Source organism: Cebus imitator, unplaced genomic scaffold (assembly GCF_001604975.1).
Source record: "Cebus imitator isolate Cc_AM_T3 unplaced genomic scaffold, Cebus_imitator-1.0 Scaffold213, whole genome shotgun sequence".
In the NCBI taxonomy this organism is placed as follows: Eukaryota; Metazoa; Chordata; class Mammalia; order Primates; family Cebidae; genus Cebus; species Cebus imitator.
In genome coordinates, this window is record NW_016107528.1 from 208,831 (window position 1) to 230,710 (window position 21,880).

General features: G+C 38.1%; 2 protein-coding genes across 3 annotated transcripts in view; one reads left to right on the forward strand and one right to left on the reverse strand.

The window, feature by feature from the left end:
- DHX29 (DExH-box helicase 29) overlaps window positions 1–16,437 on the reverse strand; it is a 49,944-nt gene extending 33,507 nt beyond the window's left edge. Inside the window, exons 1-6 of one of the 2 annotated variants that reach the window (XR_001830965.2) lie at window positions 16,103–16,437; window positions 7,155–7,228; window positions 5,830–5,943; window positions 4,798–4,927; window positions 3,949–4,094; window positions 2,794–2,922 (exon numbers count right to left, since the gene is read on the reverse strand). Coding sequence is in view for 1 of the 2 variants with exons in the window: in XM_017548665.2 (XP_017404154.1) it covers window positions 2,794–2,922; window positions 3,949–4,094; window positions 4,798–4,927; window positions 5,830–5,943; window positions 7,155–7,228; window positions 16,103–16,283 (774 nt within the window). In the remaining variant the exon portion in view is untranslated. The remainder of the gene's footprint in view (window positions 1–2,793; window positions 2,923–3,948; window positions 4,095–4,797; window positions 4,928–5,829; window positions 5,944–7,154; window positions 7,229–16,102) is intronic. The other variant, XM_017548665.2, reaches the window with a different exon arrangement.
- Window positions 16,438–16,465: 28 nt separating this feature from the next.
- Window positions 16,466–21,880, forward strand: part of MTREX (Mtr4 exosome RNA helicase) — a 114,332-nt gene continuing 108,917 nt past the window's right edge. Inside the window, exon 1 of the mRNA XM_017548667.2 lies at window positions 16,466–16,842. Within this exon, the coding sequence (XP_017404156.1) occupies window positions 16,709–16,842 (134 nt within the window). The 5' untranslated portion in view covers window positions 16,466–16,708. The remainder of the gene's footprint in view (window positions 16,843–21,880) is intronic.

The window sequence follows — 21,880 nt, forward strand, 5'->3', positions numbered from 1 at the left end:
ATATCTAGCTGAATTCTGGTTCCACTTTTTGTAGAAACAAATATCATTACAGTGTAACAGACAGGAGGGTTAGCTACCACCTCAAATTCTCCCAAATCATACTTATCCTTTCCATCTTTCCTGTACTTGGCAATGATAACACTATCCCTCCACTTATGCACCTCTTGCCATCTTTGGCACATTTTTCCCCCCATAAAATTTGCCATCTTAACCATTTTTAAGTGTACAGTTTAGTGGTATTAAATACATTCATAACGTTATACAACTATCACCACCATCCATTTCCAGAACCCTTTTCATCTGGCAAACATGAAACTCTATTCCCATTAAATGGTAGCTCCCCATTCTCCCCTCCCCCACCAGCCCCTGACAACTTCCATTCTACTTTGTCTCTGTGAATTTGACTTAGGGACCTCATATATGTGAAATCATATGGTATCTGTCTTTTTGTGATTGGCATATTTCACTTAGCATAATGGTCTATCTGTGTTGTAGCATGTATCAGAACTTCTTTCTTTTTTAAGGCTGAATACTATTCTATGTGCATGCCACATTTTACCTATCCATTCATCTTATTGGTAGATACTGGATTGCTTCCATGTCTCAGCTATTGTGAATAATGCTGTTATGAACATAGTATACATATATCTCCTCCAAGACTCTGCTTTCAATTCTTTTGAGTATATACCCAGATGTGGAATTGCTGGATCATATGGCAATTTGATTTTTAATTTTTTGAGGAACTACCAAACTATTTTCCACAATGACTGCACCATTTTACATTCCCACTAACAGTACATAGGGTTCTAATTCCTCTATGTCCTTGTCAACATTTATTATTTCCAGTTTTTGTTTTTTTGATAGTTGACATCCTAATGGATGTGAAATGGTATCTTACTGTGGTTTTGATTTGTATTTCCCTAACGATTAGTAATGTTGAGCATTTCTTCATAGACTTACTGGTGATTTGTATATCTTCTCTGAAGAAATGTTCCTTAGCCTTTATATTCAGTAAAGCACCAACTTCTATTGATTCTTGCTTTACAAATGTCTGTCTCCCTTTCCAACTACTGATTTGAGCCTTTATTATATCACACCTGAGCAAGTGCAACAGCTACCATAATGGCCTCCCTACCCTTTCCAAATCACTTTGAACATCATTCAATATTCCAAACTACCTCGAATACTACTAAGCTTGACCTAAAATGTCAAATCCTTCTTGTCAGTCACCTGCCTCTAAATCTGTGGTGGCTCTTCCCTAAATCTGTAGTGGCTCCTTACTGTCAAAGGAAAAGTGTCAAAATCACTTTCTGGACATCAAAATTTTCCAGTTTCCTATCTACCAGTACTCATCTATACATTTTATCTCTATATATGCTCATCCATTTTTTTAATACTGAAAGGCTCCTTGTACAATTCCACATCTGTACCCTTGTTCACTCTGTTTCACAAATCTGGACCATCTTCCCATCTTTCTTTGCTTGTCTAAACTCTGTGCATCCTTTAGGTCCCATCTTTGCCTGTGTGAACTCTGTGCATCCGTAGGCCCTATCTCTTTGAAGTCTTGACCTAATACTATAATTAGAAGAGGCTGCTTCTTTCTCTGAATCTCAAAGTAGACTTTTACTGCTCTTTGAAGTCTTGACCTAACACTATAATTAGAAGAGGCTGCTTCTTTCTCTGAATCTCAAAGTAGACTTTTACTGCTCTAAATGTTTTACTTATATTAGTTTAATATAGAAACATGGTTTAAAAAAGCTTGGATATACAGAAGAATATAAAAAAGAATTCTCCATCCCATCCTACCATCTTGGTCCTAATCACCAGGAACAGCTTCTAGTGTCTCTTTCCAGATGTTTTCTTTGCATATGTAAAATGCAAATATGTAGCTACAGTATATATATTTTTTCTTTTACACAAATGAATTCATCAGATTACACATGCTGTTCTACAACTTCTACCACTATTTGCCATTTGCCTGTTGACAGATGTGTGGGCTGTTTGCCTAATATAAATAAAGGTGCTATGAACATTTATGTACAAGTCTTTGTTTACAGATGTTTTAATTTTTCTTAATACCTAGAAATAAGATTGTTGGGTCACATGACAAGTATATGTTTAACTTTATGAGAAAGGGCCCGTTTTCCTAAGTGGTTATATCATTTTACACTTCCATTAGCTTTACACTCCCATTAGCAATATGAGGACTCTAGTTGCTCCACATTCTCCCCAACATTTAGTATCACTGAGCTTTTTAGTTTTAGACATTCTGATGGATATATAGCGGTATCTCATTTATGTTTTCATTTTCATTTCTCTAATCTACTTTTGTGAGGTGTCTGCTTTTAAAGCTTCTTTATATAATTATGTACAGAAGTCCTTTGTCAGATGTATGTATTGCAATATTTCCCATACCATGCTCTTTTGACTTAATAGTATATTTTCTGCCTTATATTTCTATCTTATAATATGTGTCTGTTTTTCTCTCTAGACTGTGAACTTCTGTAAAGGAATGTGCCTTATCTTTTTCATTACCTAAAGGATTTAGCATACTCCTTACTCATAAAAATCATTTTAAAATATCTGATTATCTCCTTAAACATGAGAAATGTAATTAACATCTGTTGAGCAGTTAACTTTCTGCTAAGTTTTTACCTAAGTGTTATTTAATCCTCATATCAACCCATTAGAAGTACATTTCCAACTTATAAATGAGCACACTAAGGCTCAGAAAAGTAAATATATCTTGCTTAGGAACATCCAGTTAGAAGCCTAATACAAATTTCTACTCACAGGGTCAAATTTTTCCTCCTCTTCTAGACTTTTAGAATTCTCATTCTTTTCTTCTTCATTTTGTTGTTCGGCATACCGTAAAATCCACTCTTTCATATTTACTTCCACATTTTTTTCTTCCTTTTTCGGCTATAAAGAGAAAACAAATATCTGAAAAACCAAAGTGAGAAAAAGGTATCAAAACTATCTTGTCACTGCTTTTACAATTTCCTCACACTCAAAAACAGTAGACATATAAGCCGTTATTCTTTATTGCTCAGTGAAGGACAAATAAATTGACTTCAACATTAATAAGTTTACAACTGCAGAATCCAAATATGTTTACATAAAGGGGTAAAAAAGAATGAAAGGAGAAATGTTAAAAACTAGTGTTATTCCTTAAAAAAATGGTTTTATGAGGAAGATTTTTTCCATAGATGTTTTATAATATGCAGAGTATTTAAGTGTAACGCCCTAATGAATTACAGTCCCATTATTCACACTTGACTGTAATTTTCTTTCACAGAGACTCTGGGCTTGGTCATGTGACTTGCTTCACTCATGGAACATTAGCAAGAATGATAAAGCAGGAGTTTGATAAGAATTTGTACATTTTGGGTTATCATCTTAAAATACTCTTGGAAGCCAGATGCTATAAGAACACCTAAGCCACCTAAGACCACTATATGTGAGGAAACCCAAGCTAGTCATGTGAAAAAAACACATAGACAGAGGGATGCCTGGCTAGCCTCCAGCTGAGACATTAGTCAGGCCTCAGGCCACTATATGTGAGGAAACCCAGGCTAATCATGTGGAAAAAACACGTAGACAGAGGGATGCCTGGCTAGCCTCCAGCTGACGCGTTAGTCATGGGAGTGAAGAAGCCACTTTGGATGTTCCAGCCCTGGCAGATACTTCCTGGAATAGAAGAACCATCTAGCTAAGCCCAGCACAGACTGCAGAATCATAAGAAATAATAGTTGGTTTAAGCCACTACATTTTGGGGTGGTTTGTTATATAATAATAACTAAGACAGTGATAGAAAGGTCTGGCAAACCAATAAGTTATTTGTAAGAAGTAAAAATGTTATAGAAAACTAATATTTATACTCTTTGAACTGTTACATGTGCTCCATTCTGATTTTATAGCACTTTAAATGCTTAATTCTTAAATTACCTTAATCTTGGGGTCTTCTTCATGTTTTTTGGTTTTAGGTTGCAATGGAGGTGAAATAGTGGCTTGTATTTGAGAAGACTGAAATTTCGGCCTGCTTTTAGGTTGTTGCTCTTCAAATTCCTGACTGAATCCTTCAGGAAGTGCATCTTAAAATAAAATAAACTATGTTGAAAATAAACAGGCATATGCTACATAAAACACACAAATATTGGTTAAGCATACACTTTGTAAACTTTGCCTAGACTTAGAGCACTTAATTTTCTTCTACTCCCTCATCTCCTAAGAATAGAAATCCTAAGATGAGCCTGGTTTTATTTGTCAAACTAGAAGTGGACATACTCATCAGATGATAGCTAGCCCTTTTCTAATTGGCCATTATTTCACCCTCAATGTTATGTTCCTAAATTGTCATAAAAAGATCTTAATCCTTCCCACTCTTTGGCTGTCATACCATGTGACAGTATCCTTAGTCACCACAAGTCATTTGCACTCCAGATTCTTGCCAAAGATTACAATCATTACCCTCTGCTTAATAAAATACTATATATCCAAGGACAGCCCTAATTTCTAAACCAAAAGTCAGGAGACATAGCTTACTGATAGGTAAACATTGTATTAAGGACATATGAAAATGACAATCAACAACTGAACACAAAACACAAAACATATTTTCTTGCATAGGCCACAATCTCTAAGGAGATATCCTGAAAAGAACAGAAGGTAAGAACACTTTAAAAGTAAATAATTATAACAGTGAAAAAATTTAAGCATAAGCCAAAAGTTTGATACAAATCCCAAAATGACTTCAAAAGGTTTTAGAAACTGAAATAATTTAATGATATTGTTTACCATCTGAAAGGTTTAAACAGAGCCAATCCAAGGCAGAATGAAGGTCACCTCCATATAAGAGTGTATTGGTCATGGCATCTTCAATGTCCTTAGTCTTAAATGAAAATGCTTGTAAAGCCATGTATAAATCCTATGACAAGGAAATGTAACAAAAGTCACATTTGTCAAAGTAGCCTTCCTGTATTACTAATTTTATTATCTCATTCATTTTAAACCATAAACTTTGACACAAATTATAATTTCAAAACAATCTTTTTTTTCCCCAGTTAAAAATGAAATGTGTTTACTGAAGTGAGAATTTGGAAACCAGAGATCTTTAAAAAAGAGAACCGTGACAAATTATTCATATTCTCACTTTCTTTTCAGTCATTTTTGTAAAAACAGATTTCATATAACATAATAACAAAAGCACCTTCCCAAGGTATCAGAAACTCTGCATCATCACTTTGAATAGTTACATAATATTCCACTGGGTAGACATATCCTAATTTAATTTTGTATTTTTCTATGGCTGACCACTTAGGATATATATATATTTTATTACAAGCAGTGCTTCTGTGAACATCTTTATACATAAAGATAAAGCATTTTAACATATTTTATAAATAATCATTATGCTTAAGCAGAACTGGGTTCAAATCCAGACCCTGTTTACTAGTAACCTTAGACTATAACTTATGTCATCTTTGCAAGCCTCAATTCTTTCACTTGAAAAAATGGGGCCACATACATCTATCTCATAGGACTGCTGTGTCAGAGAATATGTAAACAAAGTGCCCAGCACAGAGTCTAATATAGCAGGTGCCCAATAATACAATTCTGGAGATATGCCTTAATTTTCATGTCACCTTTTTAATATGTACACTTGTACCTTCTTGATTTAATGCGTGCACAATTCCTTCTCTATTCTTACAGATGGAATGATCTACATAAAATCTCAATGGAAGTTGTAAACCCACATTTATCTCACACGAGGAGCTGTCTAAAAATGCTTTACTAAAACTAAGGAACTTACAAAAGTTTGCAAAATACCTGTAATTTTTTGGCAGTAAGTCTTCCAGAAATAATTCCCTTGTCATTATTTTGCTTTTTATGCTCATTGATCACTCCAATAATTCTTTGCTCTAGTTTGTTATTAATTACCACCTGTTGAAGCCAAAAAGTCATATCATTTAGAAGCTAAATTATTAAAAAATTAGAAGCCAATCATACAGTTTTCTATATTCCTGCCAACCAAGCCCAAAATTTCAGCTAAAATCAGATATAGTAATTACAATTTTTTGGACTACCATTCATTTGACCACATTCCTATTATTTCTACAAGAAAAAATACAGTATGAGAAAAGCAACAAGATAACACATGGCAAGAAAAAATCCTTTTACAAAGCCTCTCAAGGGCAATGTCACGAGACATTGTCCTTGGACCACCCTTGGGTTATTGTCACAAAGACAGATTCCTAAGCTCTATCCTAAACATACTAAATCAGAATTCTTGGAGATGGAGCATAGAATCTGCCTTAACGTAAACAGCACAAGCACACAACCTAAAATGCTACACTATAAAAGGGGTATAACATGTAAAATTGAAAACTGAATATATAGTAATAAAAAGGTACACAAATTCTTTTGGCTTCTAGATTTTGACTTCTACATTTTTCTACTAGCCATTTTATTTTCTGTTCTTTTGTTATTTTTAACCTAAGAGTACACAAGCTTCTACTTAAAAAATACCTTCTTCTCTTTATTACTTCTTAACTAAATGCCTACTATAAACTAAGCACAAACATATAATTCAGAAATTCATAGTCTAACCCAGAAAATATATATAAAGAGACAAATTATAACCCAGAATGGCAATTCTTAAAAAAGATACATCAAGTAATAGTAGAACCACCAAGAAAATCAACTTGGTAAATTATAAAGGACTTCATAGACATCACAGAAGTGACAAACAAAAAGGGGAAATGAGGGCACTCTAGGCAGAGAGTACATGAGTAAAAGCTTGAAGTTGTAAAATCACATATTTAGAAGAACAAATAAGATATTAACGAGATGTCCCATGAACTAAAATATTAAATAGAGATCAGAGTAATAGGAGAATGAAAAGGTATTCTAAAATAGACCTGAAAAAACATATATGCCATGCTTAGAAGTTTAGATTTTAACCAGACCTTCCTTCATTTCTTAGTCTCTCAACATATGTGTATGATTTACTTCTTTTTAGTAGAGATTAGCTCTTAGAATACTATTTACAAAAATTTAAAATACCCTATCATTTTCTTACATTTAAGGATATGGGGGGAAATAAATGGTGGGGGGAACATTTCTTGAAATGACTCAAAACCTTGGTTACTTACTTTCAAAATAGATTTATCCAGATTTGCAGGACCACCAGAATCATTTGTAGAATTAAAACTATAAATTTTTGGACCTGTAAATAACAGAAACAAATAGACAAGGCAATTTAATGATTAATATCTATTACATTATTTTAATTTTCCTCTAAAGAATGCTAAATATTAAATATTTGATTTCAGCTATTTTCCCCCATACTTCACCAAATAATTCAATCTAGTAGCTAGCAATATCATCTCTAAATTTTCAACATTTTACCAGTTAACATTCCTCCACGTTAACCAGTTTCTCATAAAATGCAAATGCATACGTATCTTTTAGGTTAAACCTATCTTTATCTTCATATCTTTTAATCAGATGCTTTTCTCCTGGCACTTAGCTGAGGCAAGACTTCTCAGAAGATATGACTGTTGGCAGAGAAGATGGGCAATTTTAAAAAGAAAGCACTCTTTCTTAAAGGCATATGCTAAGTGAAAAGGTGGGTGGGAGTTCCTACCATCTTTTCTCCCTGGACTCAATCCAGGGTTGCTATAGTTTCCTAGGGCTGCCCTAACAAATCACCACAAACTTGATGGCTGAATACAACAGAAATGTATTCTCTCACAATACTGGAAGGAAGAAGCCCAAAATCAAGATGTGAGCAGGACCATGCTCTCTCTGAAGGCTCTAGGTAGGAATCTTTCCTTCCCTCTTCCGGCTTCTGGTGGCAGCATAACACCAGTCTCTGCCTCCTCCTTCACACAGCCTTCTTCCCTGTCTCTGTGTCCAAATCTCCTCTCCTTTCTCTTGACACTAGTTACTGGATTTAGGGATCACCCTAAATCTAGTATAATTTCGTCTCAAGATCCATAGATTTCAAAAGAGCTTATTTCCAAATAAGATTACATTCTGAGGTTCCAAGTGGACATGAATATTTGGGGGGACACTACTCACTCAACCCACTATAGTTGCTAAGTCTGTTTCAGTGAAAAGAAACACTATATAGTCTCAGTCCTCTAACAGTGAATAACCAGGAAGCAATACTTATTATTTTCAAACTTTTGGTCTCATGACCCCTTACTCTCTTAAAAATTACTGAGGATCCAAATAGTTTTTCTTTATGTGGGCTATGTGTGTTGATACTTACCATATTATAAATTAAAAGGGAAATTTTAAAATATTCATTAATTCACTAAAAATACTAAATCTGGCCAGATGCAGTGGCTCATGCCTGTAATCCCAGCACTTTGGGAGGCTGAGGTGGGAGATCACTTGAGCCTAGGAGTTTGAGACCAGTCTAGGCAACATAGTAAGACTTTGCCTCTACAAAAGTTATCCAGCTGTGGTAGGCTGCACATGTCTGAAGTCCCAGCTACTCAAGAGGCTGAAGCAGGAAAATTGCTTGAACCCAGGAGTTCAAGGCTGCAGTAGTGGCTGCAGTGAGCTGTGACTGCATCACTGCACTCCAGCCTGGGCGACACAGTGAGACCCTGTCAATACTGCTAATAATAATAGGCCAGGCACGGTGGCTTATGCCTGTAATCTCAGCACTTTAGGAGGCCAAGGCAGGCAGATCAGAATGAGGTCAGGAGTTTGAGACCAGCCTGGCCAACATGGTGAAACCCCATCTCTACTAAAAATACAAAAATTAGCTGGGCATGATGATACGTGCCTGTAATCCCAGCTACTTGGGAAGCTGGAGCAGGAGAATTGCTTGAACTCAGGAGGCTGAGGTTGCAGTAAGCCAAGACCATGCCACTGCACCCCAGCCTGGGCGATAGAGGGAGACTCCGTCTCAGAAAAAAACAAACAAACAAAAAAACTCAACAAAATAATATTATTAAAAATAAACCTGTTACATTAATATAAATAATGCTTTTGATAAAATGTAACTATATTTTTCAAGATAAAAAAAATTTTCCTTTTTGTAAGTCTCTTTAATGTCTAGTATCTTAGTCTGCTCAGGTTGCCACAAGAAAATACTACAGAGTGCTGGATGGCTTCACCATCAGAAATTTCCCACAGTTCTGGAGGTTGGGAAGTCTAAGATTAAGGTACCAGCAAGGTAGGTTTCATTCTGAGGCTTCTCTTGGCATGCAGGTGGCTACCATTTGCTCTGTGTTCACATGGCTTTTTTTTCTGTGCTTACTCAGGGAAACTGAGTGCTCTCAGGTATCTCATTTTATAAGGACATTAATCCTGTTAGATCAGGGCCCCATTCCTATGCTCTCATTTAACTTTATGTACTTCCTTAGAGTCCTTACCTCCAAATATAGCCACACTGGGATAAGGGTTTCAACATATGAATTTTTGGAGGACACAAAGATTCAGTTAGTAACATTTGGCTTCTGCATTCAATCTGCTATAACATTACGCATCATGTAGCCGCTGGACAACCTTACCGTATAATCATGAGAAAATGAGCATCAAAAATGGCAAATAACATCTCAGAATTATGACGAAAATAGTTTTCACTTCATGGAGCTCTTGCCAAACAAGTCTCAGGGTTCCTTAGGACCTCTTGAGCACGCTTTGAGAACCGCTGCTGTATAAGAATGATTCCAGGCCAGGTGCAGTGGGTCATGCCTGTAATCCCAGCACTTTGGGAGGCCATCTCTACTAAAAATACAAAATTAGCCGGGCACGGTGGCACAGCTACTCAGGAGGCTGAGACAGGAGAACTGCTTAAACCTGGGAGGCAGAAGGTTGCAGTGAGCTGAGATTGTGCCATTGCACTCCAGCCTGGGCAACAAGAGTGAAACTCCATCTTAAAAAAAAAAAAGGAATAATCCAAAAATATTTTTTTCTACTTTGAGATACTGAAACACTAAATTTAAGTGTTCTTATGATTTTAAAGTCAAAGACTTTGGTCTCTGCTGGGTTACATTATGTTCCTCATTTTAAGATAGTAGTTAATATAATTAGATATTTTTAAAGAACAGAAGTTTTGAGAATAACTACTGTAACTTGTACATCTGGGCAATCTGAAAGAGGAACATTTGCGGTTCTCTGAATTACTACTGTGCTATAGTTATCTTGGAGGTACCCAAGGCTATCTGGCATATGTAAAAAGATAATAACAACTCTGGTATTATATTGTTCGTTTCCTTATCTTCTAGTTTCAGACTTTATCTTAATTCCAGTAATCTCTCTCATAAATTCATGTTAGTGGTCATAAAGGAGAGTATATGTTTAGTAGTCTTTAACCATTTCCGGGGGGTCTTATCAATTATAGTAAGCTTGTGCACAAATTTAGCATGCAGTTTTAGAGGTCCCTAAATACATCAAAAGGCCCTGTTATAACCCTTTTAAAAAGTTACAGATTAAAAAAAAAAAGTTACAGATAGATGAGCCGTTCATTACCAAGATTACACTGAGAAACAATTCAAAGTTAATGTGTTACTGACAAGAGTAAGACCGTAAATTCCTTCCAAAATGCTGTTGGTCCCAACTGGGGCAACATGGTGAAACCCTATCTCTACAAAAAATACAAAAAAATTAGCTGCTGGGCACGGTGGCTCATGCCTGTAATCCTAGCACTTTGGGAGGCTGAGGTGGGCTAATCACCTGAGGTCAGGAGTTCAAGACCAGTCTGTTCAACATGGAGAAATCTGTCTCTACTAAAAACACAAAATTAGCCGGGTGTGGTGGTGCATGCCTGTAATCCCCGCTATTCTCCTGCTGAGGCAGAAGACTCACTTGAACCCGGGAGGCAGAGGTTGCAGTGAGCCAAAATCACGCCATTGCACTCCAGCCCGGGCAACAAGAGCGAAATTCCGTTTAAAAAAAAAAAATTAGCTAGGTGTGGTGGCTTGTGCCTGTAATCCCAGTTACTTGGGAGGCTGAGATGGGAGGATTGCTTGGGCCCAGGAGGCAGAGGTTATAGTGAGCCACTGGGCGACAGAGTGAGACCATAAGTCAAAAAAAAAAAAAAAAAAAAAAAGCTGTTTTTTTTTTTTTTTCCATTTACAAATTGAAAAGATTAAAGTAAATTCTCATTTGTCTCCTCCAAATATTTCACTTAAGTGTTTCAACTGTATCACTTCCTTGAAATTGGCTTATACTGCAAACTTCCAGAGGGTAAATAAGGAGCTGAGTTTCTGAAAAATGATCAGAGAAATTAAGGAATCCTGCTCAACATTTACTGGGCCACATTCATTTTTTCCAAGTAAAGTACATAAGATTTATGACAGCTGCTTTCCCTATTGCTTAGAGACTTTTACGATTTTTGATTTTGTGTTTTAGATGGTGGAAGTTACTGGAAATCTGACTGGAAGTAAGGATGTTAGTATGCAATATCTCCAAGTCAAAGTATTATGAATTCCAAATTTATAAATGAAAGGTCATGGAACAATGCAACATATGTAGTTGGCTCTCAAAAATATTTGTTACATTAAAGTTGAAGCACAAACTAAATGATTTCCTCAAAATAGCTCAGCTAATTAAAAAAAATCGCCAAGTGCAGTGGCTCACACCTGTAATCCTAGCACTTTGGGAGGCTGAGGCAGGCAGATTACCTGAGGTCGGGAGTTTGAGACCGGCCTGACCAACACAGAGAAACCCAGTCTCTACTAAAATACAAAATTAACCAGGTGTGGTGGCACATGCCTGTAATTCCAGCTACTCAGGAGGCTGAGGCAGGAGAATCACTTGAACCTGGGAGCTGGAGGTTGCAGTGAGCCAAGATCGCATCTTTGCACTCTGGTCTGGGGAACAAGAGTGAAACTCCATCTCAAAATATATATCAACCAGTATCAGTTTCTTGTTGCCCAATATGCTTTTCTTTCACTACATAATTTTTTTATACTGTATTTTAAAGGAAACAGCAATGCCAATGACCCACTATGACTAAGACATTCACTTTGAGTTGTTAGCACTCTGATTCCCTTCTGATCAACAGTGTGTACATCTGCAGAAAGGTTAATCAGGTGAGGGACCCAAACAGGGACTCTGGCAGTAAACAGATCTAGTCCCTGTCCTCATGGGGCTTATATTCTGGAAGAGTAAATAATTAGTAAGCCACTAATTACTCAAATAAGCTATGAAGGGGAAGTGCAGAGTGCCAAGAGAATAGATGAAGGTGAACTGATGTAATCTGAGCAATTAAGGCCTGTGAGGAAGTACACACTGCCAGAGCCACTTGACTAATCATTTTGAAATATAAACCAGCTAAAGTTTCTCCTCTACTTAATACCAACACTGGCCCCCACTTCCCATTGCAGTTGCTCTGGTTCCTTCCCAGACTTCCAGCCACATTTTAACACTTCCTTTCTTCACTCCAGCCACACAGAACTATCTTCTTAGAACCTGTCAAGCTTGTTTCCACCTTAGGGTCTTTAAGCTTGTTGTTCCCGCTGCTGCAAATACTCTGCAGATCATCTCAGTTTAAATGTTTTCTAAGGGAAACTATTCCTATTCCAAACCAAAATAGACCCCTTCCCCTGTCCTCCATTTAATCTTTACCAAGTCACTATTTTCTGTTCCTCATAGCACTTTTTGTATTTTAGTGACCCTAAAAAAAAAATTTATGATGGCTTTTATAAACTTAGGACATCCATTCTTATTCCCCTCTTAAAATTTTAAGTCTCGACTAGGTTCAAGGATTTTTCAGAATCACAAGCCTCTTGGTTGGAAGAGAAAAATTACTGAACCTCTTATTTTGGTCTCAGTCATACCATCATATAATTAGGCTAAGGAAGTGGCACTTCTAAGGCAGAAGCACAGGAACGGAAAGAAAGGCAAAGGGGAGGGCAGGGAAAGAAAGATGGGCAAAGGTCCTGCTATTCCTAGAACACTCCAGGCTTGCATTTCAAGGCCTTTCTGTTCCCTCTGCCCAGAAGGCTCTTTACCTAGTCATCTGTGTAACTACTTTAACCACCTCCTTTGCTCAAATGTCACCTTCTTATATAATGCCTTCCTTCCCTGACGACCCTATTTAATACTGAAACTCTCCCTCCCTCCTCTCTATTCAGCCTCTTCAAAAATTTTTTGATAAACAGATGAAATGAAAAAAACAAGAGTGGTAAGAATACCCCAAATTGTGCAAGCCATTTAGTGATTTTGTACCTCTATAATAGAGGACAATTTTGACCAGCTGTGCTGTGTACAATCCTTCAAATTGTAAAGATAAGGAGGGATGGAAGTAGAGTAGAACCATTACATCTACATTAAGAACTACACGGAGTACTTTTCCACTTTTTCCTCCAAAATAGGTTTATTATATGTTATATATTAAAAATAAACTGAAAAGTTATGTACAAATTTAGCAGATAATCTCTAGTTTTTTTCTCTTGATTTCTTGGTCTTAATAATTCCTTTGAACTTTCCTTACCACTTACCCAAGACATTTTCTTCATGACGATATGCACAGCACTGGAGTAGAAAACTGGGGAGATGTTAATGCACATCCATAAAACAGTTCCTAACTCTTGTAACTGTGTAGGATATATAAAATGTATAATTCTTTACATACCATAAGGCAAGACCTAACTATCAAAAGAATGGTTTAAACATCTATGATACGTAAGTTGTGAATAGCAGGAAAAATTCAAAAAGGAGTTGATATCTGAAATGGCTATTTTAAGGTTTTGGTAGATGATGTTAGGGATAGATTGCACTCCATGAAGAAAAAAATGGCAAGAATAAATATGAGGAAGGAGAAAGTCAAGAGCTCCATTTGGAGAAATGAAAACACACCAGATTTGTTATAGTTAAATAGAGGAATTAGTAAAAAGGCTAGAAAGAGAGTTTTAGAAGCCAGCTAAATGATTTGGATTTTATTACAAAGTCAGTGAGGATGCCATGGAAGAAATGGGAAGTGCTACCACCAAAGCAGCATTTCTGGAAGACCAGTCTGATGTTGACATGCAAGACCAACTGGAAAAGGCAAAATGAGCAAAGCTACGTAGTCCATTAAAAGACTTTGTTGGTATTCCAGGAATTCACGAGTACCTAGACTAGGGTGTAAATCACACAAATGAAAAAGGAAATATCGAAAAACAAGGAAGTTGAAGGAAAAGTTAGTTTGGGGAACGAAGAGTAGTTTAGTACTAGCTCTGTTAAATTTGAGATGCTTGCAAAAAATAGGGTCAAAGGATCCAGGTTAAATGTAGAAATTACAGACTTGAGCTTGGAAGATAAGCCATCTACAAAGGCAAAGACAGAAGTAACGGAAATAGATGAGCACTCCTAGAAGGGCTGTAGGAGCTAACTATACTGTCACGGATTGATACCTTGAGAAAGAGTCACATTTTGGGGGCTGGAGGAAAGGAAAGCCAAATAATACAACAAATGACCACTAGAAAGTTCAAATAATTCAGAGGAATGTCAGTAAAAGACATAGGAAAAGTGAAAAAGAGGCCGATCCACAGAGTAAAACTGCCATAGTTGTCAAGGAGAAATTCTATGTATTTATAAGTACAAGCATACTAACTCTGTAGCTAAAACAATACAATAAATTGTAGGGCAAAGAACTGTTTCCACCTTCTAGGTAAAGGTCTGGTACCTGCCTACTTGTTTTTTTTTGTTGTTGTTGTTTGTTTGTTTTTTTGAGACAGAGTCGCTCTGTCGCCAGGCCGAAGTGCAGTGGTGTGATCTTGGCTCACTGCAACCTCCTCCCAGGTTCAAGCAATTATCCTGCCTCAGTCTCCCAAGTAGCTGGGACTACAGGCGCTCGCCACCATGCCCAGCTAAGTTTTGTATTTTTAGTAGAGACAGGGTTTCACCATGTTGGCCAGGATGGTCTTGATCTCTTGACCTCGTGATTCGCCTGCCTCAACTCCCCAAAAGTGCTGGGATTACAGGCGTAAGCCACTACACCCGGCCCATTGCTTACTTTTTTTTAGTCTCATCTCTTTTCCCCCTTTGGCAATGCTTTATGTTCTATGAATTCCTCAAGAGCCCCAAGCTCTTTCCTGACTCAAATGATTTTTATACATGATGTTCATTATCTCTGCCTGGAATACTAATTTCTGCCATGCTTCACTCCTTTTCATCTTCCTGATCTCAGCTTAACTGTTACCTTTCCAGAGATGATACCTGCTCATCCCCAGTAAAAATTAGATTACCCTGTTAAACTGTCTTCTCAGGCTTTTGTTTGTGGCACTTATCAATTATAAGGCAATGTATATGTCTGTCTGGGTTATCTATCAGTTAATGCTCTCTCTGACATTAGACTGGCAAGCTCCATGAGGTGATTTCTCTACTTTCCTCATCACAGTCCTCACGTTTTGTCAGATACATAGTAAATATTTGCGAATATACACACGAATGCTCAGCAAATATTTCTTTAATATTTTAATAAGTATAAGCAAACCACCAGACCAGAACACAACAGAATATAATTATTCATCTTTTGAACTAAACCGTTAACAGTGGCCTGCTCATCTGCAGCAGGAATCGGCCATCTACAAGTTCACTTGTCAAACCAATTTGTATGGTAAGCAAAAACGCATGGCTACAGAACCCAGCGCCGACAATTTTACAATAGGTTACACCATGTAACCAGTGTGTAACCACTGTAATTTTTATTAAGTACTGATTTTTCCAGAACACATGGAAACACTAGATTGTTGCTGAAAATGATATGAAGAACAGACAAAAAATGGGGCTGGCTGGCACCAGGAGGTCAGGAACTCCACTCAGCATTCGTCTTTGCATTGCCCTAGCAGGCTGAGAGGGTGCTCAGGATGGATCCCTGCTGAAACAAGAGCTAATGCAATTGTTTATAGAAGAGAGGAAAATGTGAGTTAAAAGGGAAATGCCAGGCTGCAACAGGGCTACTGTCAGAATTTTGGAGGCCCAAAGAGCTTACACTAATCTAAACCAAAACCACCCCATGGGGAGCTAGCAGTTCTAGTGTTGGAGATAGAAATTTTGGGCCCGAAGCTCCTCCCGGGTTCTAAGGCCCCTTCTTCAGGACAAGCAGCAAGGTCTCAGGGCGGACAGCCGGGGGCTGGGGGACCCCTCGTACCTTGCTTGACTCGGGGCTCCCTGGCGCTGGCAGCGACGGCGGGGGCCGGCCTGGACACTGGCTTCTTGCTTTGGGCCTCCCCGGCAGTTCCAGCCTCTGCAGATTTAGCTCTGGAAGCAGACACTGCGGCCCGGACCGCCGCGGCCGCCGGAGCCTTATGTTTCTTGTTCTTGCCGCCCATGTTGCAGCTGTGGCAGAAGATTCTTCGCGGCCCACGGTCCGGCGCTACCACTGCACAGTCAACGAGGGCTCTTTACATTCCCCGGCTCCGGGACAGCCACCCTGTGCTTCGATCCGGGCTTCTTGGACCAGGTCGACCGCTGCCTCGCAATTGGTCTAATTCAGCAGGCTCCGCCTCCTTGAGTCGCCAGCGGCCTGCAGCACGCCGCTCTCGGTCTTTAGCCACTAAGCCGCTTGCCCACTTTAGGTTGGAAAGGAAAGCAGAAAGCAAAAAACAAAAAACGTCTGTGGAATATTTCGTCCGCCGTGCGACTTGACTACTTTTGTCTCCTGCGGGCCACTGTTGAGCCTCCACGGGACGTCACCGTCTGTATGGTCGCAGGGCATCGTGGGTAGGACGGAGATTCACTCTCACTGCTCTGAAAGATGGCGGACGCATTCGGAGATGAGCTGTTCAGCGTGTTCGAGGGCGATTCGACCACTATGGAGGGAACCAAAAAAGACAAGGAAAAGGAGAAAGGGAAGTGGAAGGGGCCTCCAGGGTCTGCAGACAAGGCAGGGTAAGGAAGATGTTCTAGTTGTTGCTTTTATTTTTTTCCTTCTCGGTGCTTAGGGAAGAAAACACTGCTCTCGGGAAGAGCACGAGAAAATGAAGTGTACATTGAGTGGTGTTGGGAAGTGAAGGGGTTCCAGAAAAAAGTTGGAGAGGCTGAAATAATGTTGGTTCGGTGAAGTGCGGGTCTTGGCGTTTTCTGTTGTCTGCAGGCTGCGTGAGTGTCTGTTTCCCTCCCTTACGTCGTCGTTACTGATTCCATCCACTTCTTCGCGGTTATCTTCTGGATTCTGTACCCAGAGCACCAGCACAACACCTGGCACATAGTTGCTAATAAACAAAACGAATGATTAGTTGAGTAAAGGGTGGAAAAGTTTAGAAAAAAATGATTTGAATTGATTTGGAGAGGAAAGGGCAGATAGTAACATGAGAAGGGGTAATTAATCTCCAAGATGTAATTTTCTCTTCCGTAAAATGGAGATAATAGTGCCTACTACTGGTTGTGTTGTGAGGATTAAATGAGATATTCGTGTAAAGTGCCTAACGGTGCTTAGCTAGCTATCACTAATAAATGCTATCTCTCGTGAGTTTATTAGAAGAAAAATTATGGACCCTACCCATATGTTTAGACTGATGCATACAGCAACCAGAAAGTGTACAGGACTGTTTAGACATGATGTTGTTCTCAAGGAGTTTTCGGCGTAGGGGAAGAGATAGAACAGGTACATATTAAAGAGTTACAGTATAGGTGAGGAAGTGATAGTCTTGAATGGTATATACAGTTAAGGGCTATAAAAGTTCAAGAAAGGGAGATACCTATTTGTGACTTTCAGGAAGGTTTACATACAAGATGATATTCTGAGATGAGGAAATTGTATGTTAATAGTGCCAAGTTTTTTTTTGTTAGTTTTTAGGAGCTCAAATTGGGCAAGAGGAACTGTTCGCTTAGGGACTGCAAGAGATATGCCTGGGCATATTCATTGATTTGAGATCATGAAGGGCCTTGAATATCAAGCAGAGGAGTTTTGATTTCATTTTTAAAACCCTGTTGAACAAGGTTATTGGATAAGTAGAATGACAGTTTAGGAAAATTCATTTGGCAGTGGTTGGCAGAGTACTATAATAATGTAGGGAAAGAGGATAGACACTCATAAGAAGAAGTAAATTAGGAAATTATGTTGTCTGGTTGTAAAGATGAAAAGAACCTCAACTCAGGCCGTGGCAGAGGAATGAAAAGGAACATGTTAAGAAAAAAATGGACAGGCCTTCATTAATTAAGGAGAACAAGGGAAAGGAAGTCAAAAGGGATGTTTAATTTGCATGCCATGGTGAAAAAAATAGGGACATTTAGAGGTTTTGATAAAATTAATTTGGCTTGAGACAATGTGAGGTGATAATAGTATATCCATAGGAATGTGTCCACTGGGTGGTTTTAATCGGGTTTTGGAGAGAGACCAGGACTGGAACTCTGTATTTGAATTGGACTCCTTAGGTGGAGATCCCTGTGGGAAAGTAAGTGACACTTAACACAGAACTTGTGGAGAGGGTGCATAAGCATAAATGAGAGATTACAGAGATAACAGAAAAATCTGGAGTGTGAAATGTCACATAAGTAAGTGGAAAAATAGTCTACTCTCATTGAGTTGGATTGGGAGAGTTTGGGGAAGCTTTTCAGAGAAAATGGAAAAAGGAGGACCAGTTATTTTTATTTTTTTCAAGACAGGAAATAATGTAGTTGCTAGAGTGTTTGAATGGGCAACTATGATATTCCGAAGATAATACATAGGTAATTTACCATGGTAGTATATACTTTACCTCAAAATTGCTAGGGTAAAATGAGTTTGATTTGCTGTGTAGTTGGGGTAAGCTGTTTGACAACCTTGTGAAAAGGAAATAAAATCTAATTTACATTTTAATTAGGAAATGAATATTAGAGAAGGGAAATAAGAAAACACGGAAGAGTAGTAGCGTAAAGGGCTTTGTTTACTACCAACACTTCTAGCAAAGTATTTTTCTAGGTATTTTTAAGCAAAAATCCTGGCCGGGAGCGGTGGCTCATGCCTCTAATCCCAGCACTTTGGGAGGCCAAAGTGGGTGGATCCCAGAGGTCAGGTGTTTGAGATCAGCTTGGCCAACGGGGTGAAACCGTCTCTACTAAAAATGCAAAAGTTAGCCGGGCCTGGTGGCAGGCACCTGTAATCCCAACTACTCAGGAGGCTGAGGCAGGAGGATCGCTTGAACCATGGAGGTAGATGTTGTAGTGAGCTGAGATGGTGCCACTGCACTCCAGACTGGATGACAGAACAAGACTCTGTTTCAAAAAAAAAAAAAATCCTATTTGCCTAATTGCAATGGCCATATTAACATTATGCATAGTGTGATTATCATCTGATCTGTGTAACATAAGAGGGCAAATCATGGAACTTTAGAGGGACTTGCCCTTTATTTAGTATTCTAGACCAAGTGGATGCTTTTTAAAAAAATTGTTTATTTTGTAGAGATGGGGGTCTCGTTTTCTCACCCAAGCTGGAGTGCACTGGTGCTTAGCAGCTTACAGTAATATCAAACTCCTGGCCTCAGGCATTCCTCCCACCTCAGCCTCCTGAATAGCTAGGAGTACAGGTGCACACCACCATGTCTGGCTAATTCTTAAAATTTTTTGTAGCAATGGGTGTCTCACTATGTTGCCCAAGCTGGTTTCAAACTCCTGGCCTCAAGCAATCCTCCTACCATGGCCTCTCAAAATGTTGGGATTGCAGGGGTGAGCCACTGTGCCCAGCCAGTGAGCACTTAAAAAAAAACTTTATGACAATTGTTAAACTATGCATATTATATATAAAACAGTATGAAGAGCTTCATATACCTATAACTCAGTTGAGTTATAGTGATCAGTATCAATTCATGATCAATCTGTTCCTACATTTTTTAAAAATAAAATTCAAGTCATCTTTTTATCTCCCTAAATATTTTAGTATTCATGTCATCCAACAAAACTGACAGTAGTATCGTCGAATACTGAATCTGCAGTGAGGTGTCCCCAGTTGTCTCAAGGGTGTTTTTTGATCATTGGTGTTTGAATCAGGATTCAGACAAACCCCTACAATGTTTCGGTTGTCATTCATATCCCTTAAGTATTTATGCTGCAACAGCCTCCCTCTTTTTTCCTTCTGCCATTGATTTCTATTTTAGAGGGATGAGTGAGGGGAGGAACCAGATCATCTGTCCTGTGTAGTTTCCTGCATCCTGATTTGCTTTTTTAAGCTGTCATTTAACTTGCTCTTGTATCCTCAAGTATTTTCTGTAAACTGTCCTCACTCCTAGAGCTGCATTTTGTGACATAATAGCCACTATCCTTACATAGCTGTTGAGCACTTAAAATATGACTTGTCAGAATTGAGATTTTCAGTCAGTGTAAAATGCACACCAGAATTGGAAAAGTTAATATGAAAATTGTAAAATATCTCCTTGATTTTAATTTTGATTATAATTGAAATAATATTTTGCATATATTGGGTTCAATGAAAGGTATTAAAATTTATTTACAGTTTCTTTTTACCTTTTAAATGTGGTTATTAGAAAATTTTAAATTACATATGCAGCTTGGAGCTTGTATATGTATGTATATATACTGGACTGCTCTGATCTAGCGGCTTGATTAGATTCAGGTTCAGTTGTTTCGGATGAAAGTACTTCATAGTGTATTTCCTATTTCATTACATCATAATGTCAGAATATTCTGCTGTTCTCAGATTGACAAGTTGGTGAAAATATTGTCACCTTGATTCCTCAGCAACCTTTTACATGATGGCTTTGGCACCTACTGATAATTGCCTAGAACCATTATTTCACTAGTACTTGCCAGTGGCGATTTTCTGTTTTTATCATTTCTCTCTGCATTTATTACCTGGAATCTACCTATTAAAAAAGGCATTGTCTCATCAGCTGTTTCTTTACCTTGAAATACAGTTCATAAAGAAAAGGCAGGATAAATGCTTGATCCTGTATCAGTTTTTAAAGAAATGAGTTGTGCCCTAAGAAAGTTTCAGTGGTGACTAACATGGGTGTATGATTATGTTTAGTTTCTTGGTGAGTGAGTGGATTTATATATATTTGATGTTTTACTCCTTTGCACTTATTTTTCTTCCTTCCTTCCCTCCCTCCCTCCCTCTTATTGGAGTATAATTGAAGTGCAGTAAACCACCACAATCAAGATAAACATTTCCATCGCCCTCAGGAGTTTTTTTGTGACCCTTTTAAATACATCCCTATCTCCACCCTGGCCCCCAGATAATCACTTATCTTTCTGTCACTGTAGAACTTACCGCATTTAAACAAAATTCTAGAAAATATATTTATTCCTTTTATATGGCTTCTTTTACTCAACATAGTGCTTCTGAGACTCAGTCGTGATGTATATCAGTAGTTTGTTTTTATTGCTGAATGGTATTCCGTTTTATGGATATACCATATTTGTTTATACCTCCATCTGTTACTGGACATTTGAGTTGTTTCCATTATGTTTTTTGAAACTTGGATTTCCAATCTTAGATCAGTGAGCGCTCTTTAGGTTGGCTCTTGTGTCGTTTTCACAAGACATCATCAGTCTTTGATAGCTTAGGTACTTTCTGGATTTTCTGGACTCGCTATACTTTCAGTGCCAGACTTGGAATTAGTCATATCTCTAAGGAGTCTCCAGTTTCTTAAAGTGAAAAATGTTATTTTGTGCTTAGGGTACATGGTGCTACTAGATTTCACTGCTTTTAGGTTTTTACAGTACAAAGAACTAGGAAATCTTTGTTTTTATAAAAAATAGAATTTATACTGACATTTCCATTGCAATTAATATCACAGGGTTTTTATTTAACTTTTTGGATTTTATATATGTATTGTTTCTGGTTTTTGTTGAAAATTTTCATTTCTAGGCCAGAAACATTGTTCATGCCTATAATCCCAGCAGTTTCGGAGGTTGAGGCAAGTAGATCGCCTGAGCCCAGGAGTTTGGGACCAGCTTGGGCAACATGGTGAGACCCTGTCTCTACCAAAAA